Source organism: Phaenicophaeus curvirostris, chromosome 11, assembly GCF_032191515.1.
Source record: "Phaenicophaeus curvirostris isolate KB17595 chromosome 11, BPBGC_Pcur_1.0, whole genome shotgun sequence".
Taxonomy (NCBI): Eukaryota; Metazoa; Chordata; class Aves; order Cuculiformes; family Cuculidae; genus Phaenicophaeus; species Phaenicophaeus curvirostris.
The window spans coordinates 14,294,028-14,314,485 of record NC_091402.1 but is presented as its reverse complement, the minus strand read 5'-3'; the positions used below and the strand labels follow the sequence as shown (position 1 = coordinate 14,314,485).

Sequence of the window (20,458 nt, the reverse complement as noted above, 5' to 3'; positions counted from 1 at the left end):
ACTCACAGTGGCAGGGTTGAAAATGATGTAGTTTCAGGTGAGGCTTTAATTGTTGCTGTCAGTGGTTTCTGCACAACTTCTCACCTAGGGGAGCTACGAGAAGCTCAGGAGGCGAGTTGAGCCTTTGTGAGCATAGCCCATGTGGGCAGCACAGACCCAGCCTGGCTCACCTGAAGGTGTGGGGACTGCCCAGGGCCATCCCATTGGCACCATCCATCAGCATGTGGGAAGCACTTGGCAGGCACAGCTGTAGCCCTGCCTGCAGAGCACTTGGTGCTCCCCTCCAGTGCGAGCATCTCCATCACATGCAGACCGTGTCCAGCGTGCAGTCAGAGCCTGGCAGTCTCAGCACACCCGCCTACAAAGCTAAGGTTGCTCCAAGCAAAGGCAAGGCTGCACCGGCCAGGTCTCTTCTCCTGCCATCAAGCTCCCACACACCGTCCTGCGGGGCTGGCAGGCAGCAAGACATCCAGCACGCATGTTTTCTGTTCTCCCACTGCCTTGGCTGAGCGTGGTGTTGACATTTGAAACTTCCTGACATAAATAAGTTTTATTAAGAAATGCTGTAAATCGTCCCCACCCCCCCAGCCCAGAGGCTGGCGGCAGCACAGTGTGTGACGTAGAGGGGACCCTACGGAGAGAGGGGCTGGAGGCAGGCGCTGCTCAGTGCATCCCCCTCACTAAGAGCAACAGGAAGTCTTCCCTGGGAGAGGTTAATACTGGAAGAAGATCTAATGAGCACTTGATTTTTTGTTTGTTTGGGTTTTAGACTTTTTTTTTTTCCTGTGTTATGAAACTTCTACAATTTGTCCTTGTCAAGCTGTGGATGAGGGAAAGAGGGGTCAGCTGGAGTCAGACAGCAGATGGAAACATTTTCAGGAATACAATAGCATAAGTAAAGGAATTGTTGAGTAATGTGGGAAGAATAAATCCTCAGTATAAAAATCAGCTTGCATATACATGCAGTATATCGTTAAATGTTGTCCAGCCTGGATTCTTCCCCTGGTTTCAGCATATTGCTCTTAATACTGCAAACGTGAGGGTGCACTCAGGATCCATACATCTACAGTGAAGAAGCAGTTAATAAACTAGTACCCATCTTTTCATAATACAGACAAGTCAGACACAAGTTAAAAAATATCTTGAAAAAGAGGCAGAAGCAGCATGGGTTTCTTTTGTGTTTCCAAGGGAAAAAAAAATTGTTGTGAGCAGGCTCTGTAACTTGGCTATGTTCCTGTAATGCCTTGTCATTGGGTTTGAAAATAAACTGCTGTGGGATCTGGTGCCACAGCCTGGTGCCCATTTCCCATTTCCCCTGCAGCATTAGCCACGCTACATATTGCAGCAGCAGATTGCAGTTACCCTGGGCTTCCTTATTTACTGCCTAATACAGCTGAAGATGCTGCCTCCACAGCTACAGCCCTGCCGTGCTTGTCTCCTCTGAAGAGCCTCCCTCCCCTCGCCACCTGTCAGAGCATCAGAGAACAGGCCTGGACTCCAGTGTTGGGAGAGCGGGACACATTGATCTTATTCCCCTTTGTGTCCCAGAGCCTGGGGCTGTTTCCCTTTGGGATACAACACTAGGCCAGTCGGCCAAGTTCATTCCCAGGGTAATGATATCAGCAGGGCAGGATTGCCTTGACATTAAAATCACTCATGCTCATGTTGGCAAGGAGTGCAGGTGGGGTTATGCCTTCAGTGGTACAACCCGATTGCGTGGCTGGGAGGTTAAGGCTGCTCTGTCCAAGCTGACATTAATCAAGAGAACTCAGTATTTTCTGTTAATTACTTCACATGCACTCAATGTAGGCCAGGCAGGCTGGGTTAGCCAATGCAAAATAAATCAAAGCTACATGAAAAATCTAAGAGCAACATTTCAACTGACAAAGTTCAGCTTGTAAGAGAGCTTTGTTCTCCAGTTTAAATCAAGCTGGCTGCTCAAGAGACCCAAGCAAATGCATGCAGAAGCCCTTCCCTTGTTACCAATTTCCACACGCAGAGCTACGGAGCACAAGTGTTTTATCTAACACAGTCATGCTACACTCATCTGCAGAGCATCACCTGGCAGCAAGCCACCTCACATGACCCTGTGCATCCTTTTTACCTTGTTCTTGCTACAAATTAAACCACATTCACATAGACTACCCTTCACTGGCATGGTAGCTAACAACATTTAGCTCATGCTGGGAAGGGTAAAGGGATAGTGCTGTGGCTCCAGGGACACGTGGTACCTGTCCACAGCACCTTGATGTATTCGAGCAGGCGCATCTGTCATTAGCTGTTTTGTGCCTCGGTGCCATCCCGCTGCACTCATGTCTGTGTAAAGCAAGGACCAAAGACATAGCTGTTTCCTGAACCCAGCTGTAGTGGGTGTCTGATGGTTAGCACTTTGGTCAGACAGAACAGGATAAAAGCTTTTCAGGCAGGAACAATTCAGTGTCTGATTTCAGTGTCTTGCCCTTGCTCTAGGACTCCCCAACTAATAAACTGCTGTACGCCAAGGAGATCCCTGAGTACAGGAAGATAGTGCAGCGATACTACAAGCAAATCCACGACATGCCCCCACTCAGCGAGCAAGAAATGAACGCCCACCTCGCAGAGGAGTCACGGGTAAGGCACTGTGGCTGCAGCAGGCAGAGGGGGAGCTCGGCTGGTGTGCATCCCCGTGCCAGGGATGGGGTTGGGTCAGAGCGAGGAGCACTGAGCCTGCACTGCTCTGGCTGATAGCAGGAGCCGGGGAGTGGCAGGGAACACAGATAGGCTGCAATCAGCTACTGCATAGATGCTGGAAGAATCGAACAAGAAAGAATATTTTGCCTCAAACTTCCAGGCACAAACTTCATATGACCTAATTCCAAGCATCTTCAATTACTGCGGGAGCCGCAGTAAACACCCACGAGTTAGCTTGAACCTAACTAGCTTTGGCACCACTGGGAGTTGAAAGCGAAATTCAGTGCCAAAGAGCCAGGAAGTTTGGAAAAGGATCTCTGCAGTCCCGCAGCCCCCTGGCCAGCTAGCCCCTGGGCACCCACTGCCAGGGCCAGCCTGGAGTCGCAGACAGCCCGCTGGCAGGCAGCCCAGGTGCGGGATGCTGGCCCTGGTACCAGCTCTGGGAGCTGGCAGCCACACTCCGGATCCACGTCCTGCCAGCGATGCGCCACAGCTTCCACAATATCAAGCCATCTCCCTGCAGCATTTTAGCTTCAGCCACCAAGCAGGTTTTTACCACCAGCTTTTTTGTTGCCCCGTCCTTTGAAATGGCTTTGAGCACTGAGGGGTAAACAGCACAGTCAAGTGTGGCTGGCTTCAAAAAAAGACTGAGACCATTTCTGATGTAAGCAAATGCACCATCTTTAAAGGAGTAAGTCAAAAGTCCAGCTGCCTTAATGCAACAGTAGCAAAAATACCCAGGCAAACCCTTCTTTTAATGTAGTTAATGCCTGCTGATTGGGCTTGAACTCACTTGCTGCATTATGTTAATATTCCTCGTCTCTTTGTTCTGTCTTTCTAAAGAAATACCGGAATGAATTTAACACCAATGTCGCCATGGCTGAGATATACAAATACGCCAAGAGATATCGCTCCCAGGTAAGTGGGTTCAGCTGCACTCAGGCTTCAGCATATTCGTGGAGGGAATAACAACAAGTATTTTGTAACCAAGTCGTCTGTATGGACTGGATGCCTGCATCCAGTTCCACAGAAAAGGGATTATAATTTTTTGCATAATCCCATGCACATATGTAATATTTGCACACACAGATGCACCTGCTCTCCTATCCCTTGGCTGACAACATCTTGGTAGAGAAGGCCAGCTATTTCTGGCCTATTTTAACAGCATTTGGCTGGGCTGAAGCAACACTGCCTGAAGTGTAGACCCACAGATACTTTCAAGAACGCAAAGCCCACTGATGGAGTCCACACCCAAGAAACCTTGCCATGCGCCATCCCCTAAGGCACTGGCCCTGGCTGGCTCCTGACACCCTGCACCACCAAGCTGTGGGCTAGCTCTGTGCCATGAGCTTTATCACTACTATAATTTTTTGGTTATATTCCCCTCTTCTCCCACTCCCTGCCCAGGGACTCAGCTGTGCCCTTGAACAGCCAGAGGGTGCTGGGGTGCATGCACACAGGGGCTGTGGGCCAAACTGGGCTTGACCTATCAAGAGGTCCACCTGGGATTCAGACTCAACAGGGCTAGCAGGAGGAGTTGGGCTGGTGGGAGGGCACCTCCACCTCCTTAGCCACTCACATGCCTGTCTCCCCTGCAGATTGTAGCTGCCCTGGATGCCAACCCCACGACCAAGCGCACCCAGCTCCAGCACAAGTTTGAGCAAGTGATTGCACTCATGGAGGATAATATCTACGAGTGCTGCAGCGAAGCCTAGGCTGACTGCAGCCCTGGAAGTGACCTTCTCCGCAGCACAGTGCTGTAGGGAACCTGCCTTCAGCCATAGATCCACTGTGGATCACATCTGCCAGGGTCATTCTCAAACCAGCTTTGCGGTGGGGATGGGCCTGGCCCGCGGCTGAAGGACTCCCTCACCTAACAAGAAGCCACGAGGCACCTTTCCGAGCAGCTCAAAAACCCCTCTGGTCTGCACTGTGACACCCATAACTTATTCACTGTTGCAAGCCAGAAATGGAGACATGACACTTGTGGCAAGCTCAGTTCACTGCTCCCCTCTGATCAACGCCTTAGCTGTGAGCTGCTCCCTGCATTCCTGTTTGTGGTTCCTCAGGACAAGAGATGGAGCTACAGAAGCTGTAACAACAGACACAAAGCAGAAGGGTAGCCACGGGGAGTAATGAGCAGAGACAGCAAAGGCCATCAAACAACACCCAAGCTCCCTTCCACACTATCCCTCTGACATCCTTATTTTTCCAACACCAGGGACTCTATCAGCTGTTCACTATCTGCTGCATTCTGTGTATTTTTGTGCCTTTTAATTTTTGTACTGTATGTGTAAACATAACCACTCCTCCCTCTGAGACTTGGGCAACACAGGGAACTCGGGGCTGAGACAAAGCAGTTGCTTCCCAAGTAGCTGAGGCACAGTAAAAGCACTTTATCCCCTAATGGAGACAGCTGTTATGGAGCCAGAGGGAACGCGTTACATTTTAGAGTGGGAACGGCTGTTCCCCCTTTCCCAGGTTCCCGTATCTGTGTGCACAGTGAGCTGGCGTTGCAGTGGGTAGGCAAACATCCCTGACCATGCCAGCTCGTCACAGCCATGGATCCTGCCTAGAAGACTGGGCAGAGTGGGTGAGGGGAAGGACTTGTGCTTCACATTCCTGTGTCCCTGCCGTGCTGCCTGCATATACATTTATGGCACTGCCCCAGCTCAGCCCCGGTAATGCTGCCGATGGGTCAGCTCCTACTGACAGCGCTCCAATAGGGTTGAATTGATGAATTGTTGAATAGGTTGAATAGTTGGTGCAGAGCAAACCACCAGGTAGCATTTTCCCCTCCCTCTGCCCCACACAATCCAGCATCTCCCTGTGATCATCACCAGAAAACAAGGCCAGTGCTACAGAGGTGTCTTCCTAAAGCAGCTTGTTCTTGTTTCAGACCCAGCCCACCATGGCTGTCACCTGAGAGCAACCACCAGAGTGCAGTTACGCTGTGTGTCCAGTCTTTTTCACCCTAAAAAAGCAAAGGGACTGGGCCCCATTGCCCTGGCAGCATGATGCTCTGAATCACACAGGCCAGCAGAGCAGTTCCAGGAACCCCAAGCTGCAAACAAAGAATGAAAATGCTCACTTTTACACTGGGGTCAACGAGGAGGGTCCCACTGCGCGGACCTAGAAACATCACTGCCATCCTGTGGCATCGACACTGGGGCAAACCCCCTGTCCTTGCTTGGTGGGCCATTCTCTTTTTCTGCAGGCAACTTCATCCTACAGCCAAGTGAGCCAGGACTGCTTTGGTCTTCTCCAGTGCCACACAGGTTCCTATATAGTGGCTGGACCACAGCTGACACCTTCTTAAAGCCAGCATTCACATGCAGGCAAAGTGAAAGCTTCCCTGTGAAAGCTAAATCCAGCTGCAACCACCGCATTTTCAAACTGCCAAATAGAAGAGAAGATAAAGGAAAAAAAAAAGAAAGAAAAAAAAATTGTTACTACCTCACTCCAGGCAGGGTTGGTCTAAGGTGAGCCTCCTTTACTCATCCAGCTGGCAAGGATGCAATCTCATATTAGGTGACTTTGGTCCACCAAAACTCCTGGGTGACTCACTGCCATGGACAGGCGGCCTCCATCCCATCATTTCCAGTAATGCCACATTTGTCAGAAATCGGGACATCAGAATTGTGTTTGTGTATATAGATATCTATTTTAAAACAAATGATAGACTTTATCCAGTATGTTAAAATGGGGGGTAGGGAGAGGAGGGAAAGAACAGAGTTTTTTTTTTAAAGAGAACTATGAAAAAAGTACATACACTGTGGAGGTTTCAATGTCTTTGCTGAGGATGTGGCTTCAGAATAGAAACTCTAAGAATGTAGCTGGGCTACATTTTATTTTGAAAGTGATTTCACAAAAAAAAAAAATCGTGAATTTTTTTTTTCTTTTAGAAACTGTGAATAGCTGCCAGAGAAATAGGCAGGCCCAGCACACAGAAGGAGGGGGTGAGAAGGACCATGGTAGCAGAGAATGTAGAGGTTGGCTGGAGCTAGGGAAAGGGCCATGGAGCAATAGCCCCATGTTGTTACAAGGAAAGGATACAGGTGAGCTGATAGTACAGTTTGCCTCCAGGTGATGTGTCTGGACCATGTATTGAGGCCTGTTGCTTTATTATTTAAATCTTTTCCAAAGAAAAAAAAAAAAAAAAAAAAGTAGTTGCTACAACCATTCTAAAGAAACAACTTTAACGGAGCAGAAGCTTGAGGGTTTGTAGTGTTGCCTTGAACCCCCAAGCCCTTTGTAACATGTTTTTAAACTTTGGCACGTGTTGTGGGTGTAGTGCCCTTACCTGCTGTGTAGTGAAGTGGCAGACTCTTGGAAAAGCCTAACTTTGTAATAAAACAAGGTGCTGAAACCTGTGCAGTGAAGTTCCTGTCCGTGTGCACACACACATCACAGAACATTAAGACTCATTTTCCTCTACAAGGAGAGGCTGCTGTCCCTCACCCAGGGATGGGGTGCCTCTCCTCCCACCACCATTCACCTGAACTGGCAGTGTGGTCTGCTGCACACAAAGACCAGTAATCTCAACAAGGCTGAAACGCATCACCTCTGTCAAGCGCCAGCAGCCCACAAGACTGCATCTTCTCCCAGCCCTGGAGAGGCCAGAGCTTGTGCTGCATCATCATCACCACCAGCCCTTGAGGCTTCTGGCTTCAGCACTATGACTCCAGCTGCTGCCCACAGGTCTTATTAACAGTGGTGGTGTTCCCTTCCACCAGTAAAAGCTGCTCCTGCCAGACACCAGAGGGATTTTCTTTTCCCTGCTAGCAAGCCAATTCTTAGTAAAGCTAAGTCCAACCATGAAATGATTTGGCCTTTCTCGAAGTGGAAGAGCCTTGTGTGCCACACTGGATGCCTGCTGGGAGGGGATGCAGCTCCTGCCTCGTTCTGTTACAGGACATTCTCACCCAAGCAAGCAGTGCTTTGCAAGTTTAACAACCAGGTGAGCTCTGCTTAGTTATTACTGCAGCATCACCCACCCTGTCCCTGGAGGGACATGGGGTTCAGCTCCATTAAAGATGGATCAACGCAGCCAGGGCTGAAGTTTAAAGAGAAGTTAGTTTGCTCAGCTCTTGCTTAAGCCCCAAAGCAAGGCCAGGAATCTTGGAGGGCATTGGCAAGGCCAGCTGAAGATTAGCAAAATCCTCTTTAGGAAGGGAGTTTTACTCCCACTTATTTTCTCCTGCCCAGGAGGACTGTAACCCTTTGCGTTATCAGGCTGACCTTCAGAAGGGCTCTGTTCCATGCAGAGCTAAAAAAATTCAGCCATTTGAAGCTATTAAATGGAAGCATTAATATGTTGACCCACAGAGGCTAGCAAGACAGGCTTACAGGTAGGCACTGTGCCAGACAGATAAGTGCACAAGCAACACTGCAGTCTACAGCAAACACCCCAGTCTGAGCCCTAAAACACTTGTATCTTCCTCTTACCGTGGTTAGAACACAGGCAGCTCTCCCCGGCACCAGGGACCCTTACCCATGGCATGCACCCAGACCTGCTGCCCCGGCACTCCAGTAATCCCAGCTCAGCCAGGCATTAACACAAGGACAGCCAGGAGGGCAGAGAGCTGGCCACAGACCCCATGCTGAGGCTGTGGGCACCGTGGGCTCACAACTGGCCAAGCCTGGGCTTTGCAGTGCCCAGGGGTCCCACCACGCTGCGTCCCGTGGGTCCCAGGACCCCAGGGAATCACCCAGCCTCGCCGACAGCCTGCACACACGCAGCCTCCAAAGCCCAACACCACTGGCTGGCCAGACATGCCACTGCAGATGGGGACAAGGCACCTCTCCCTGTGAGCAGGCAGCTGCCTACAGCACCAGCTCACCACCACACCATGCCGGATGAGGCCAGGACTGGAGGATTTTGGTGCTGGGAGATGCGAGTGCAGGGTCAGAGACCCACGAGCAGGGCAGCAGTCATGCCATTTCATGAGCAGAGTGAAGAAACTTTATTAGCAGGAAATGAACGCAGAGTTAAAAACCTGTCCTGGGGACTAAAACCAACCCAGACGTAGCTGGAAGCAGAGCTTGGCTCCTGCAAGGATCAAGGCTGCCTGGGACCCCTATGGAGCCTTTCTGCCCACGGCAGAGGGAACAGCCTTCTGCAGCCTGGCCTCCCCCCGGCCAGCTCCTGCAGCAGCCTGGGGCTTCCTTGCCTTGCCTTGACCCTTCTTTGCCTTAGGGACATCTTGCTGGGCCCCCTTGGGCACCTTCCCCTTGCTATTTCCCACTGGGACCTTTCGGGGTCCCTTTGCCCGAGCACCCACAGGGCTGTTGCCATCGCCCCTTCCTGCGCCTTCATCAGCCAGAGCCTCAGGGGACTCTGAACGCCCTTTGCCAGAGGCCTTGGGGTGGCCAGTGGCTCTTGGGAGCGTCGCTTTGTCTCTTCTGATCTTCCCTGCTGCTGGTGGCTGGGCCTGGAGAGGAAAAAGCATCTCAGGCTGGTGCCACACCACCAGCCACCCAGCCTCACCGCTGAGCCCTACTCACGCTCATGGATGGCACCTTCAGCTTCCGCTTTGCTGCTACCGGCCTCTCCTCCGCAGCCCCTGGGGGAGAAGGGGTGGTGGGTGAGCCCAAGCAGGGCTCTCCACAGGAGGCTCGTGATACCACCACCAGCCTTTTACCTCGCTGTTGCACGTCCGCCTTGGGGGCTCGGGGAAGCTTGGTGGTCCTTTTCTGTCCCAGCTTTGGGGCTTGCCCTTTATCGTCATTGCTATCCTCCTGTCCCAGCTGCTGCTTCTTGCGCTGCTGCTTCTTGGGAGCCAACTGGGGGCAAGAGAGGCGTGGAAGCGGGGCCGGGCAGCACCTCAGCCCCCAGCCCCAAAGTGGTGGGGCTGAGCCCCCCGCTCACCTTGAAGCTGCCGGTGGCCCCCACAGCAGTGGATCTGTGGGGCCGCATCAGGACCCCGGAGCTCAAACCCTTGCTCAGCGCCTGCTTCAGCAGATACTTGAGGCGGATGGGGTCCACGGTGGGGTACTTGGCCAGGATGAACTGCTTGATGGCGGTGACAGAGACACCTTCCTTCTTGTCCTGTGCCTGCAGTGCCTCAATGACCATGCGCAGGGTGGAGGGGTGCTTGAGCTGCTGCCTGCTGGCCAGCAAACCCGGGAGCCGGGCAGCGCCGGCATCTTTAGCTGCTGGGAGAGGCAAGAGGCACCTCTTAGGACCAGGGCCTAGCCACGAGGCACTCATGCCCCTGAGGGCTGCAAAGCCCCCCAGAAGCTGAGCAGCCGTGACCCTGTTCATCCCTGCGGCCTCACAGGGACCACAAACACCCAAGCTCAACCCTGCAGCTCCACCAAGACCCTGCAGCACTACAGCAAAGCCCTCACCTGGACGAGGCTCCATGGCAGCACACCAGCCTGCAGCTCCAAGTCTGTTTGCAGCCCCACCACCCTTGCTCACAGGCTTGGCTCAGTTGCAGCCAATTTATCTGATCAGCGCCCGAACTGCAGGGGCTGGTTGGTAGCTGCTAATTGCTCTGGTTGCCACCCCAGCAGGAGCAGGTGGCTGGGAAACTGAGTGCCTTCCACTAAAGCTTTGTGAGGGACTGGAGGGAGAAGGGGCATGTCCAAGTAGAGGGTCTGGAGAGGGGTGAGACGGGTTTATCACCCTGAGCACATAAGGAAAAGGCAGCTACCTGCTGCCTGGTTGCTGGTGGGGTGCTGGGATCATGGCTTGCTGATGGCACTCACTGTGGAGTGGGCAGGGAGCCATTCCGTGGCTTGAGGCCAGCACAGGACCCATCCCTGGTGTGCTGGTGTTATCTACTGGCTTTCTTCACCTGGGATGGCCCCACTGGGAAGTGGGGGGGCTGCACTGCCTGGGGAGCCTCATAAGAGTTGGAGGAAATAATCCCACAAACCAGAGGAGGAAAATGGAGAGTTGTGTTGCTGGCCATCAAAGGCAGGAGGAACGACTCTCCCACTCAGGTGTGCACTTGCAAGGAGGACCCCATACTTACCTCTGCCCACCAAACCCTGACATGCTCGGGGTAGAGCGCTCCCAGACCTACGCACAGGTAGCACCCCCACCCCCTCATCCCCTTCGTGTCCCCTCCCTGTCCCTCGGTGCTGGCTTCTGGCACAGCACCACCCCACGCCAGCCACAGCAACATCCCATGGAGCAGGTGTGAGCTGAACCCTCAGCCATCCGGGATCCCCACGGCACCCAAGACACTTCAGTGTCGTGGCTGTGTTAAAACTAAGTCCTCTGGTGATCCTATGGACACTTGCCCCACTGTTCCTGTGGGGCAGAATATTTGTGCTACTTTCTGTTCTGCCTGTGCTCAGGAGGCAAGACTGAGTAACTCACCAACTGCTTTTTGGTGCAAGAACAGCACAGATGTCCCCACCTTGGGGACAGCTGTGGCTCTTCACAGTGCTGCATCAGTGCCTTCGTCTTCACACCAGAGTCACGGGGCTCCTGTACCCCTTGTCTGTCAAAGCCCTGGGGGAGCCACAGGCCTGAGGAGGGGCTGGGGATACCTGACGGCAGGGATGGGATTACCTGACGGCAGGGCTGGTTCACAGCCCAACTCAGTGGGCATGTTATCGTGTCAATGTACGTGCAAAGCGCTGCCCAGAATGACTTTCATCAAGGTCTGCCGCCTGCATGTTGAGCCCAGAGGCTGGATCTTGGCAGAGGACCGAGGTGCCAGCAGGCGCCAGGTCTGGAACAAAGAGCCCCTCATGCCCAGATCCACCTGGACCAGCACCACCAGCCTGCTCCGTTTCCAGTCCTCTTCTGAATTCTCTGGGTAGCAGACAGTGGGAACACTAGAGAACTGCCACCATGGCAGGTTTGGGTGTGAGCCTTTCAACCCTCTTGTCCTGGATCTGGCCTTCACCTCTCCAGCAGCGATGCGATGCCTCCGGCACTTGCCTGGGCTTTCAGGGAGGTCCCAAGTCCTCACTAACCATCTCCAGCAGCCATAGGGCTGGGCCTCGTGTAGGGGTGACATCCCACAGGCTTAGGGCCAAGCCACGACCAGCACATGCCAAGCATCACAGGGCTCCCATGGAGCACAGCCTTGCGGACAGCAAATAAACACCAAATCCTTCATCCTCTTCCCTCCAAAACCAGCTCCCAGATTTGAAGTACATGAATCAGACATCAGCCTAAACACTGAATTATTCATAAACCTCTAATCTTTAGATTTCACTGAATATGCAGAAGTATCGATAAAAAAAATAATGAGAGAATTGTACTTGCAAATTGCTCTTTATTAAAGGTTTAACTTGCATGGGTTCTATACGTTCCCTATTAGACCTTGCAAAGCTGCATAGGATTAGAAATCAGAGAGGATAATAATGTACAAAAATAGTTTCAAATGTTGATAACACTGAACAGCGAGAAAAACATCTTATTTGTATAACTGAGCTAAAAATAAAAATGAAGAACACTGCTACAATTGCAATATGCCATCTTGTAGTGCTTAAAACATATGTCGACGTCGCTGGGCCATATGCTCCCATGTCTTGCCTGCTAGAGTGAGGAGGGAAGCTTAGCGATGCACCAACCCGTCCTCAAAAGCACAAGCACTGGCCAAAACCTCCTACTTGGGCTGATGGCAAACTGAGTGCGGCTTAAACAGGGAGATGCACGGGAGGATCGGGAGAAGCGTGTCTCGGGCCATGGTCCCCGCCCCAAAGATGCCTAAGGATGAACCGTGGGACTACAGGAAGGTGGTAGGTCCTGCTGGGGGAACATCAAGCAGGACTGCTGCTGAGGGGGCAAACACGATGCTGCGCTGTGTGCCAGCACCGAGTCCTCCCTGGGTGTGAGCACAGCTGAGCCGTGGTGCCAGGCTCTCCCTGTGCTGCCTGCTCTCCGGGCAGGACCTGCAGCCATCGGCTCTGCAGCACGAAGCAGCCCATGTGCTCCGGTCCCCATCCTGTCCCAGGCTCCCAGGGCTCTTGAGGTGGGGCAGGGCTGGAGCTGGCAGCCCCTGGCAGGACTGGGGGTACCTTGCAGCAGCCAAACCTGCCCCGGGGCAGCAGAGTTGGGGATGTGCCCCTGCGGAGCCATCGAGGTGCGGTGAGGGCGGCTCTGCCGAGACCCGTGGCTCACACGCGGTGGCACAGGGCGTGCAGGTGTGGCAGGAGCATCGTACCCAGGGCTCTGCACTCGGAGCAGGGGGGCTGCGAGCTCTCAACAAGTCAACAGAAAAGCACGGATTTACGCCAGTGGAGGAGCTAAGCCTTTGCATTTTAATTACAAAACGTGTGTACACATTTACAGCCTTGTTCCCAGGGTTCCTAGTGCCAGGAGAGAGGAGCCTGCCCCGCGGGGCCGTGGCCGTGGTGAAGCAGGGGCAGGCGGTGGTGGGGCTAGGTTGGTGCTCCCGGGGCGGCGATGCGCACCCCGAGGACCGGCTGCTCCGGTGGGGCCTAGGCAGGAGAGACCTGGCTGGTGGAGACGGAGGAGGTCTCTGTCTTGCCAGCAGATGTGTCCTCGTCGCCCAGCACGTTCTTGCCGCAGCAGAGGGTTGTGATCATGCAGTTACGGAACTGGAAGAGAGGGAAGCCTGGGGTGAGGCAGGCAGATGCCAGCGTGGCTCTAGCTGCCGGGCTTTCTCCGAGCCCAGCAGAGCTGCTTGGAAGCCTTCTTCATGGCAGCACCGGAGCTGCCATGCCGGTGGAGTCTGCTGCCAGCATGGCCACCCTGCCTGCTGACTGCAGCCCAAGCTCCTCTGCCAGCCCAGTGCCTGGGTCATTGCAGGTGGGACGGGCTCGCGTTTATGAGATTTATGCAGCACCAAGGATGAGCCACAGTTACCCTGCCTGCGTGCTGGAACAAGATCACCTGGAAATAAACTCCCCTCCCAGCCCACCGGTACCTCGCGATGCTGTAACTCTCTGCAAGCTGTTATAAAGCAAAACACAAAACCCGAGATCGCCCGGCACCCTGCCACTTACCTGTTTGTTCATTACGATGTAAATCACGGGGTTGTAGACCGCAGAGGTCTTGGCAAAGAATGCCGGGATGGTCATGAAGATGGGCCCGAAGTCTGAGCCTTGGTTGGTGAAGATGTAAAACGCGACGCTGGCGTAGGGGATCCAGCAGATCAGGAAGGCGATGACCATGATGATGACCATGCGGGTCACTTCCTTCTCGGCCTTCTGGGTGGTGGCAGATTCCTGCTGCTGAGCGGCAGCCTGCGAGCAGAAGGGAATGGAAATGTAATGGAGCTGGGGAGGGCTGCACCGGCAGGGGATGTGGGGTCAGGGCTTGGGGGAGTTGAGCTGCGATGTATCTCGAATTTGCTATTTCTTCCTTCATAGGGCCCTGAAGGCCCTTTCTGTCATAAGCCAGGAGAGCCCCTTCACAGCCCCAGAGATGGGGGTGGCCCCCAGCCCACCGCCACTGGCAGGTACCCACCTCCTTGACAGTGCAGACCAGGTTCCCGTAGCAGAAGAAAATGACAGTCAGCGGGATCATGAAGTGGACGATAAACATGTAGATGACGAAGGATTCGTTGTTGACCTCCGGCTTCAGAGTGTAATAGTCAATACCGCACGAGCACTGCATGCCCTCAGGGATGTACCTGCAATGCGACGCAGGCAGGTCAGTGCCCAGCAGAGGAAACCAGCTGGAAGCCACAGCTGAGCCGCCGCCAGCCAGGCTCCTGTGGCCCCAGGCACAGCTCTCTCCCTACCTGGACCAGCCAAAGAGCGGGGGAGCCGCGCACGCCAAGGCCATCATCCAGGTGAAGGCAACGCCCATGATCGCATGGTTCTCCCCGAAGCGAAAGTTGCTCATGGGCTTGCACACCACTATGTATCTCTCAACAGCCAGGACAACCAGGGACCAGAGAGCAATTTCACCTGCACCAGGGAGAAAGAAGGATAAGGACATGGGGAATATGAGCAACAGGAGGAGAAAAACGTGCTGACAGTAGCACAAGGTCCCTGTGGACTGTTGTTCCTGAGAAAGAGCCCTGAATCTCCACCAAGGGTTCAGAAAGAGAAACGAACAAAGGCCAAGTGGACATGCGTTCGGAAGGCATGAGAAGATACCTCATTGCAGAGCTGACACAATAACCTCTTAGCTGCTGGTTTCTGAGATCTGCGGCTGTATCCTACCACTCATACAGGATTATACCTGCACCTACAAGCCTACAGACCTACTTGGAAATGCAGTGAATGCCCATCATCTCAGGATTTCCCCTCGCTACCCACAGCTTCCCTGGAAACTTGTGCCACCAAATCAATAAGACAGTTGTCCGTGGCTGAAGGCTGAGCTGAACAGAGAAGGGCGTTTTTAGACGCACAGTTTTTATTTAACATCTGTTTCTGTCCAAGCTGGGCTGGCAGGGGCAGGAGAGCCAGCTTTGCTATCGTGCACCACCATGCACCACATCAGAGTGAATGACAGACTCAGCCTCACAAAAACAGCAGGAATAAATTTGTCATCTCTCAAGTCAGAATGCAAGCCAAAAAGATGTGCAAATCCAACAACTGCAAAATCTGCTACTGACTGCTGTTCACTGCTGTACTGTTGTTCTCAAGATACTGAGCAGGTGGCTACCAAAATAAGGTCAAAAGAAAGAAAATGTTATTTGCCACTTTCCTCAACTTCCACCCTGAAAGACTGCAAATGCCTACATCAGCAGCAGAACAAGGAGGACCTTCCAGATGCCACAGTCTTCTAAGATCATCTGAACGCCCTCCCTCCCCCTTCTTAAATCTGGGGCAATTCCTGGCAGAATATTTTTGACTATTTGGAAAACTCACCGCCCAGTGTCGCAAAGAAGCCTTCAAGGTAGCACCCTGTTACTCCAAAGACAAAGTACCCGTGCATTGAAGTGTACATGGTGGTCGTGAAGCCTCCAAAGACCATGAAGAGGTCAGCAATCGCCAGGTTCAGAAGGATGTAGTTTAGAGGCGTCCGGAGCTTCTTGTGCTGGATGGTGACATACAGTGTGAGGAAGTTGATGGGAAAGCCAAGCAGGATCAGCATGAACATGTAGGCAGCCAGCGCCGAGAACTTCCAGGGCTCAGCCAGGTAGTACTGAGGGTACTCGAAGGGGCTCCGCACCACCCCAGTCTTGTTGGACATGGGCACGTAGAAGTCTTGGCCTTCTGTTCCATTCATGGTTGCGGTGCCTGAGGTGCCGTTTGCTCTTACTCAGGGGTTTCTTTGGTGCGCTGGGGGATCGCCTCTGAAGTTGGGCTCCCGCCACTTCTCAGCCTTCGCTGTCACCCCAAGGAGAAGTGGCTACGTTCACCTCTACAGGGCACCCCTTATAAAGAGCACCCTGGGGTAAGCTCCAGGCACCGGTGTCAGCGCGATTAGGGTTTAGAGAATTATTAATCATAATTATCCAGGGGTAATTGGCTTTCCTGGGAAGGTGTTAAGGTGACACCTGTTTCTAGCCCGCACTGTCATTGTTGGACACCACGGCTCATGGTCATATATAAATAGGTGGATCTGCACCCCACCCTTCATTTGAGGTGCCCAAACCAGACGGCAGCTCCACTTGTACAGCCTTGTGCCTCAGCATGTGCTCCCCAAGGAGCAAGGGTTTGGGGTGGCCCTGCACCCATAGCAGCCTTTGCACCACACAATGAAGAGGCAGACATCCACAGCTCGTGCTGCCACTGCCCTGGGGGAGGCACTTGCCCCCCCCAACCTGCAAGGTCCCCAGTCCAACCCCATGGGCACTCACTTAGAGGCATGCTGCCCATCCAAGTGAAACGCCTCTGTTTCCCCACTGGGAATGGGATGCATTACTATCATGTTGCCAGGTGGAGGGTGTCGGGGGAAAACAAAGCAGACAGGGATCGTTCCTTTGCCCATGTTTTCTCAAGGTTCCCAGGCTGAGCTTTTGGCTTTTGACAACAAACAGAAGCTTCTCTCCATTCCCTGCTAACAGGAGAGAAGTTCACAGTTCAAAACTCCACAGCTGTGAGTTTGGGGGCTGCAGATGGTGGCTGGGCTGGGCAGGTGTGGTGCGGTGATAGAGGGGTGTCCCAGGCCCGTTCCCACGCGGGAGGCTGCAGAAGGGTGCCCTCAGGCAGCACAAGCATCACCAACCCTTCTTTCACATGTTCTCAGCCACCTCTTTTACTGCTTCAGGAATTGGCTGGGGAGGTTTGAAAATGACAATGAAACGCTGATCCTGCTGGCAGGTTTCCAGCTGTATCATCTCCACTGTGCTGGGCTTTGTATGTGGCTTGGGTCACGCCAATTACATTGGTAACACCTGAAAAATAACCTAGTCAGCCGGTCCTGGAGAGTTATCGTTCTGCACTGGTGCTGAGAAGGCTGCTGGACAAGGGTACTGAAGGGAGGTTCTGAGCTCAAGCCAACACTCAACTTCATATGCCGATTTACAGATATCTTTGGTCTCCCCAAAACCTTGCAGGATCATCAAATTCCACAGGCAAAGCCAGTGCTGGAGCCTCTCACGTCCTCTGTGCCTCTCTGCCTCCCCACTCAATGCACTCAATTGTGCTTGAATTGCTCTTTGTGCAAACTTAATTTTTCAGAGGCACTGGGACAACATGCACAGCAGTGAGCACAAGTAAACCAACTACAGAGGATGTCTCTGGAGAAGGTGGTTCCTTACAGTTCACACCACCATGATTAATCTTTTAAGCTCCAAACCTATTTTCCCCATCTCGTTTGTTTTTTTTTTTTCCACCTCATTTATCACCTTTCTTATTAGCAGTCAATAATGTTCCAGCTGCCAGGCAGGTACCAGCTGGTTCTCCTGTAGAGGCTTCACAAGGACTGTCTGCTCTGCCCCTCAGTAAGGGAGAGAGGCTGGAGGTGACCCAAACGCCTCCCGTTGCTGTTTCAGCTGCAGCCAGGGGTCCGAGCTGATCATTCCTTGTGGTCAGGAGCATGGGAGTGGGAAATAGGCATGAGGGGAGCAGAAGCTCAGGTCCTCTCGACCTTAAACTTCCTTCAATCCTGGGCTAGTTTTTACCATTGTTCCCTGTGAGTTGGTTTAGCACGTGCAAAATGTTTGAAGGAAAAAAGCACAAAGCTCTGCATGCTCTTTAAAGAGGAGACCAAGCTGGGAAAACTTCACTGGAAGTGGGGAAGGTCTAAAGGACCTCAAGTCCTGGCACAATGGACAAAGGAAGAGCTGGGTGGGTGTAGCCAAAGGCAGGCCACACTCACTCTTCAAAGTCTCAAAGGTCTTCCTTCACGGCAACATGAAAATACCACCTCCTCATACACAGTCTGCTCATCCTAAGTCCCTCTCAATTAACTTTTCACACGTGTTGCCAAGGCCAAGGCAGTGCCACTATCTAATTGCAAATGCAGCTGTTCATACTTGTACCTGGGCATACAAGAAGGATTAAAGGTTTATCTTCCCAATACACAAATATGCCACCTTAAGCTCTGATGCAATAAGCCACTGCTGAGGTTAGCAGCTGCTGCGCAGAGCTTAGGGCCCAGCGTGCGTCACTAGTGGAGTACAGCAGTGGGAACAGCAGCAGTAATGGGGTAGAAGAACAGGGCAAATGGAAGAAAACTGTTGGTCAACCACTCCCAACAGCTTCAGATACAAGCATCACAGTGGGACTTCTTGTATGTCCAAGAACTCCTTATCATGAAGTTACCCGAGACTCCCAATGGCCCAGGGCAGTCTGGAACTACACCACCTTCACCATGTATGAGATGATGTCCAGTACATCTTCACCCAGAAGAGCCCAACACAATTTTCAAACCTAGACTATATTCACAGAGTTGTTTTAAATAAGAAAACAGCTTCCTTGCTGATCCCTTGTGTATCTGTGCCCATCTATTTAGTTTTATAATTTTTCTTCCCACTAGCTCTGCAAAGCCAGCTCAGTTCCGGGAGAACGAGCTGAATTCCATTCTGGCTTACGACTCAAACAGCATTGTTTATCCACGTCAGTTGCAAAGTCTTCATTGCAAACAGTGACAGATGAGTCAAAAAGCAGGCGAGCAGTAATTAGAACAGAATGTTTTTGAAGTGGTAAATTAAGCAAACTTGGTCAGGAACCACTGAAGGACTCAGGAAACCCATGGTGTCAGTGCAGTGTCACTTTCAATAAGAATGGAAGCAGCCACGGAGACATCACTAGTTGCACCTGCAAAGTGCTCTTTACGTGGTAGCTGCTTTACCAGCACCCAGCAATCTCAGCCAATAGCTTAAGACAGTGAAGGAGGATATCATTTCCCACTCAAAACAAAGGGAGGCTGTGACAGACAGCATGTCATAACAACAATAGAACTCATGGTAACATGGGCACAATTTATACTGGCTTCAAGCCAAGAGATTTATCACTTCCCAGCTCAAATCCAGCCCAGCTGGTTACCTACACACATTCTCCCCCTGTCAGAGTACTACTCAGTGACTGTCCTCGGGAAGATCCAATTACCCAGGAGTACGTGGGTATGCAGGGTCTGGCTGGGATGGAGTAAACTTTCCTCATAGCAGCTGCGTGGTGCTGTGCTTTAGATTTGTGTCTGAACCAGCGTTGATAACAGCAATGCTGCAGCTATAGCTGAGCAGTGCTTGCACAGCACTGAGGTTTTCTTTTTCCCTGCTTCGTTCCCTCCAGCAACAGGCCAGAGCTGGGACAGCTGGCCGGAGAGGTATTCCATACCAGATGTGCTCAGAAATAAAAGGTATGGGAAAGGAATAAGAAGGGAGGATGTTGTGTTTGTGGTGTTTGCCTTCTGAAGAATCCATTACTCACGGTGAGGTACTGCTCTCCAAGAAGCAGGCTGGACATCTGCCTGCCCCAGGGAAGCAGTAAATAGATTACTTACTGCTTTGCTTGCATGCACAGCTTAGCTTCATTTATTGAACTCTCTTTATCCCAACCCATGAGCTTTATTTTTTTTCTGTTCTGATTTTCTCCCTGGTCCTGCTGTGACAAAGTACTACATGGGGGTTGAGTTGCTGCCTGGCCCTGACCCACCCTGTCTGGTCAAGCAGCTGCATCATTAAAATCCCCTTAGTCTCAGCAAGAGGCTGAAGTAAGGCAAGAGGTCCATCTCCTCTCAGCTCTACACATTGTTTGCAAAATGGGCTCTGGCCTGAAACAATTGCTTGGTTAACATGGAATGCACACTTCCATGCACAATCTGGCACTTTGCATTAACAAGTGTGAATTCTACCGAGTAAAAGCTTTGACCCTACTCTGTTTAGTGTGGCTGTGAAAGGTGGTCCTCGATGCCCAGATCTGTAAAACTCTTAAGATCACAATTTAAGAGCTCTAAACTCTAATGCTATTCTTGCCTAAATGGAACAAACTAAATATACAAGCTTAGAAGGAGCAGCATTATAGCAAATTCCAAGATAGAGTAGTGAAAAATAGTCCTGTTTATTTGAAGATCTGTCAATAATGCATACATATTAAGGAGCAAATCAAGTTCTCACACAAGCTGGAGTAAAAACGATTAATTCAAAGTTGAACTTGACCCTGGAAACATTCCTATAAAAATATGTGGCACTTCAGCTGCTTGCCTGGGAAATATAGATGACATTCACAAACAACAGACATTTTCATTTAAAAAGAAAAAAATAGTTACATTTCTTCAACTTGGTTCCACTCTTATGTACAAAATGTAACAAGACGACTTAAGTTGTTAGGAGAACTCTATGAACCTAACAAGTGTTTTGCCAAGCAAAACCAGGAAGTCTCTCAGTTGAGGTATAAAATTGTTTTTCTTCATTGGTTTGACTCATCTATCCTCCGTCGACAGAACGGACAACAATTATGCTGGAGTACAAGCAGCTCATAGTCTTCAGTGTGAAACATCTGTTAATTA

The 20,458-nt window shown here is 51.8% G+C and overlaps 4 protein-coding genes across 4 annotated transcripts in view; 1 reads left to right on the top strand and 3 right to left on the bottom strand.

Moving 5' to 3' along the window:
• Positions 1-7,039, top strand: part of PLXND1 (plexin D1) — an 81,836-nt gene extending 74,797 nt beyond the window's left edge. Inside the window, exons 34-36 of the mRNA XM_069866031.1 lie at positions 2,470-2,610; positions 3,514-3,588; positions 4,269-7,039. Coding sequence (XP_069722132.1) covers positions 2,470-2,610; positions 3,514-3,588; positions 4,269-4,385 — 333 coding nt within the window. The 3' untranslated portion in view covers positions 4,386-7,039. The remainder of the gene's footprint in view (positions 1-2,469; positions 2,611-3,513; positions 3,589-4,268) is intronic.
• A 1,416-nt stretch (positions 7,040-8,455) lies between these two features.
• H1-8 (H1.8 linker histone) lies at positions 8,456-9,885 on the bottom strand. The gene is made up of 4 exons (XM_069865801.1): positions 9,542-9,885; positions 9,315-9,456; positions 9,178-9,236; positions 8,456-9,104 (listed from the first exon to the last, which is right to left on the bottom strand). Exons 1-4 carry the CDS (start codon positions 9,881-9,883, stop codon positions 8,751-8,753), a joined length of 897 nt encoding a protein of 298 aa, XP_069721902.1. The 5' UTR covers positions 9,884-9,885; the 3' UTR covers positions 8,456-8,750.
• A 2,878-nt stretch (positions 9,886-12,763) lies between these two features.
• On the bottom strand, positions 12,764-15,926 carry RHO (rhodopsin). The gene is made up of 5 exons (XM_069865762.1): positions 15,430-15,926; positions 14,352-14,520; positions 14,075-14,240; positions 13,612-13,851; positions 12,764-13,203 (listed from the first exon to the last, which is right to left on the bottom strand). Exons 1-5 carry the CDS (start codon positions 15,788-15,790, stop codon positions 13,084-13,086), a joined length of 1,056 nt encoding a protein of 351 aa, XP_069721863.1. The 5' UTR covers positions 15,791-15,926; the 3' UTR covers positions 12,764-13,083.
• Positions 15,927-19,986: 4,060 nt separating this feature from the next.
• IFT122 (intraflagellar transport 122) overlaps positions 19,987-20,458 on the bottom strand; it is a 32,224-nt gene continuing 31,752 nt past the window's right edge. The window contains exon 29 of the mRNA XM_069866034.1: positions 19,987-20,448. Coding sequence (XP_069722135.1) covers positions 20,359-20,448 — 90 coding nt within the window. The 3' untranslated portion in view covers positions 19,987-20,358. The remainder of the gene's footprint in view (positions 20,449-20,458) is intronic.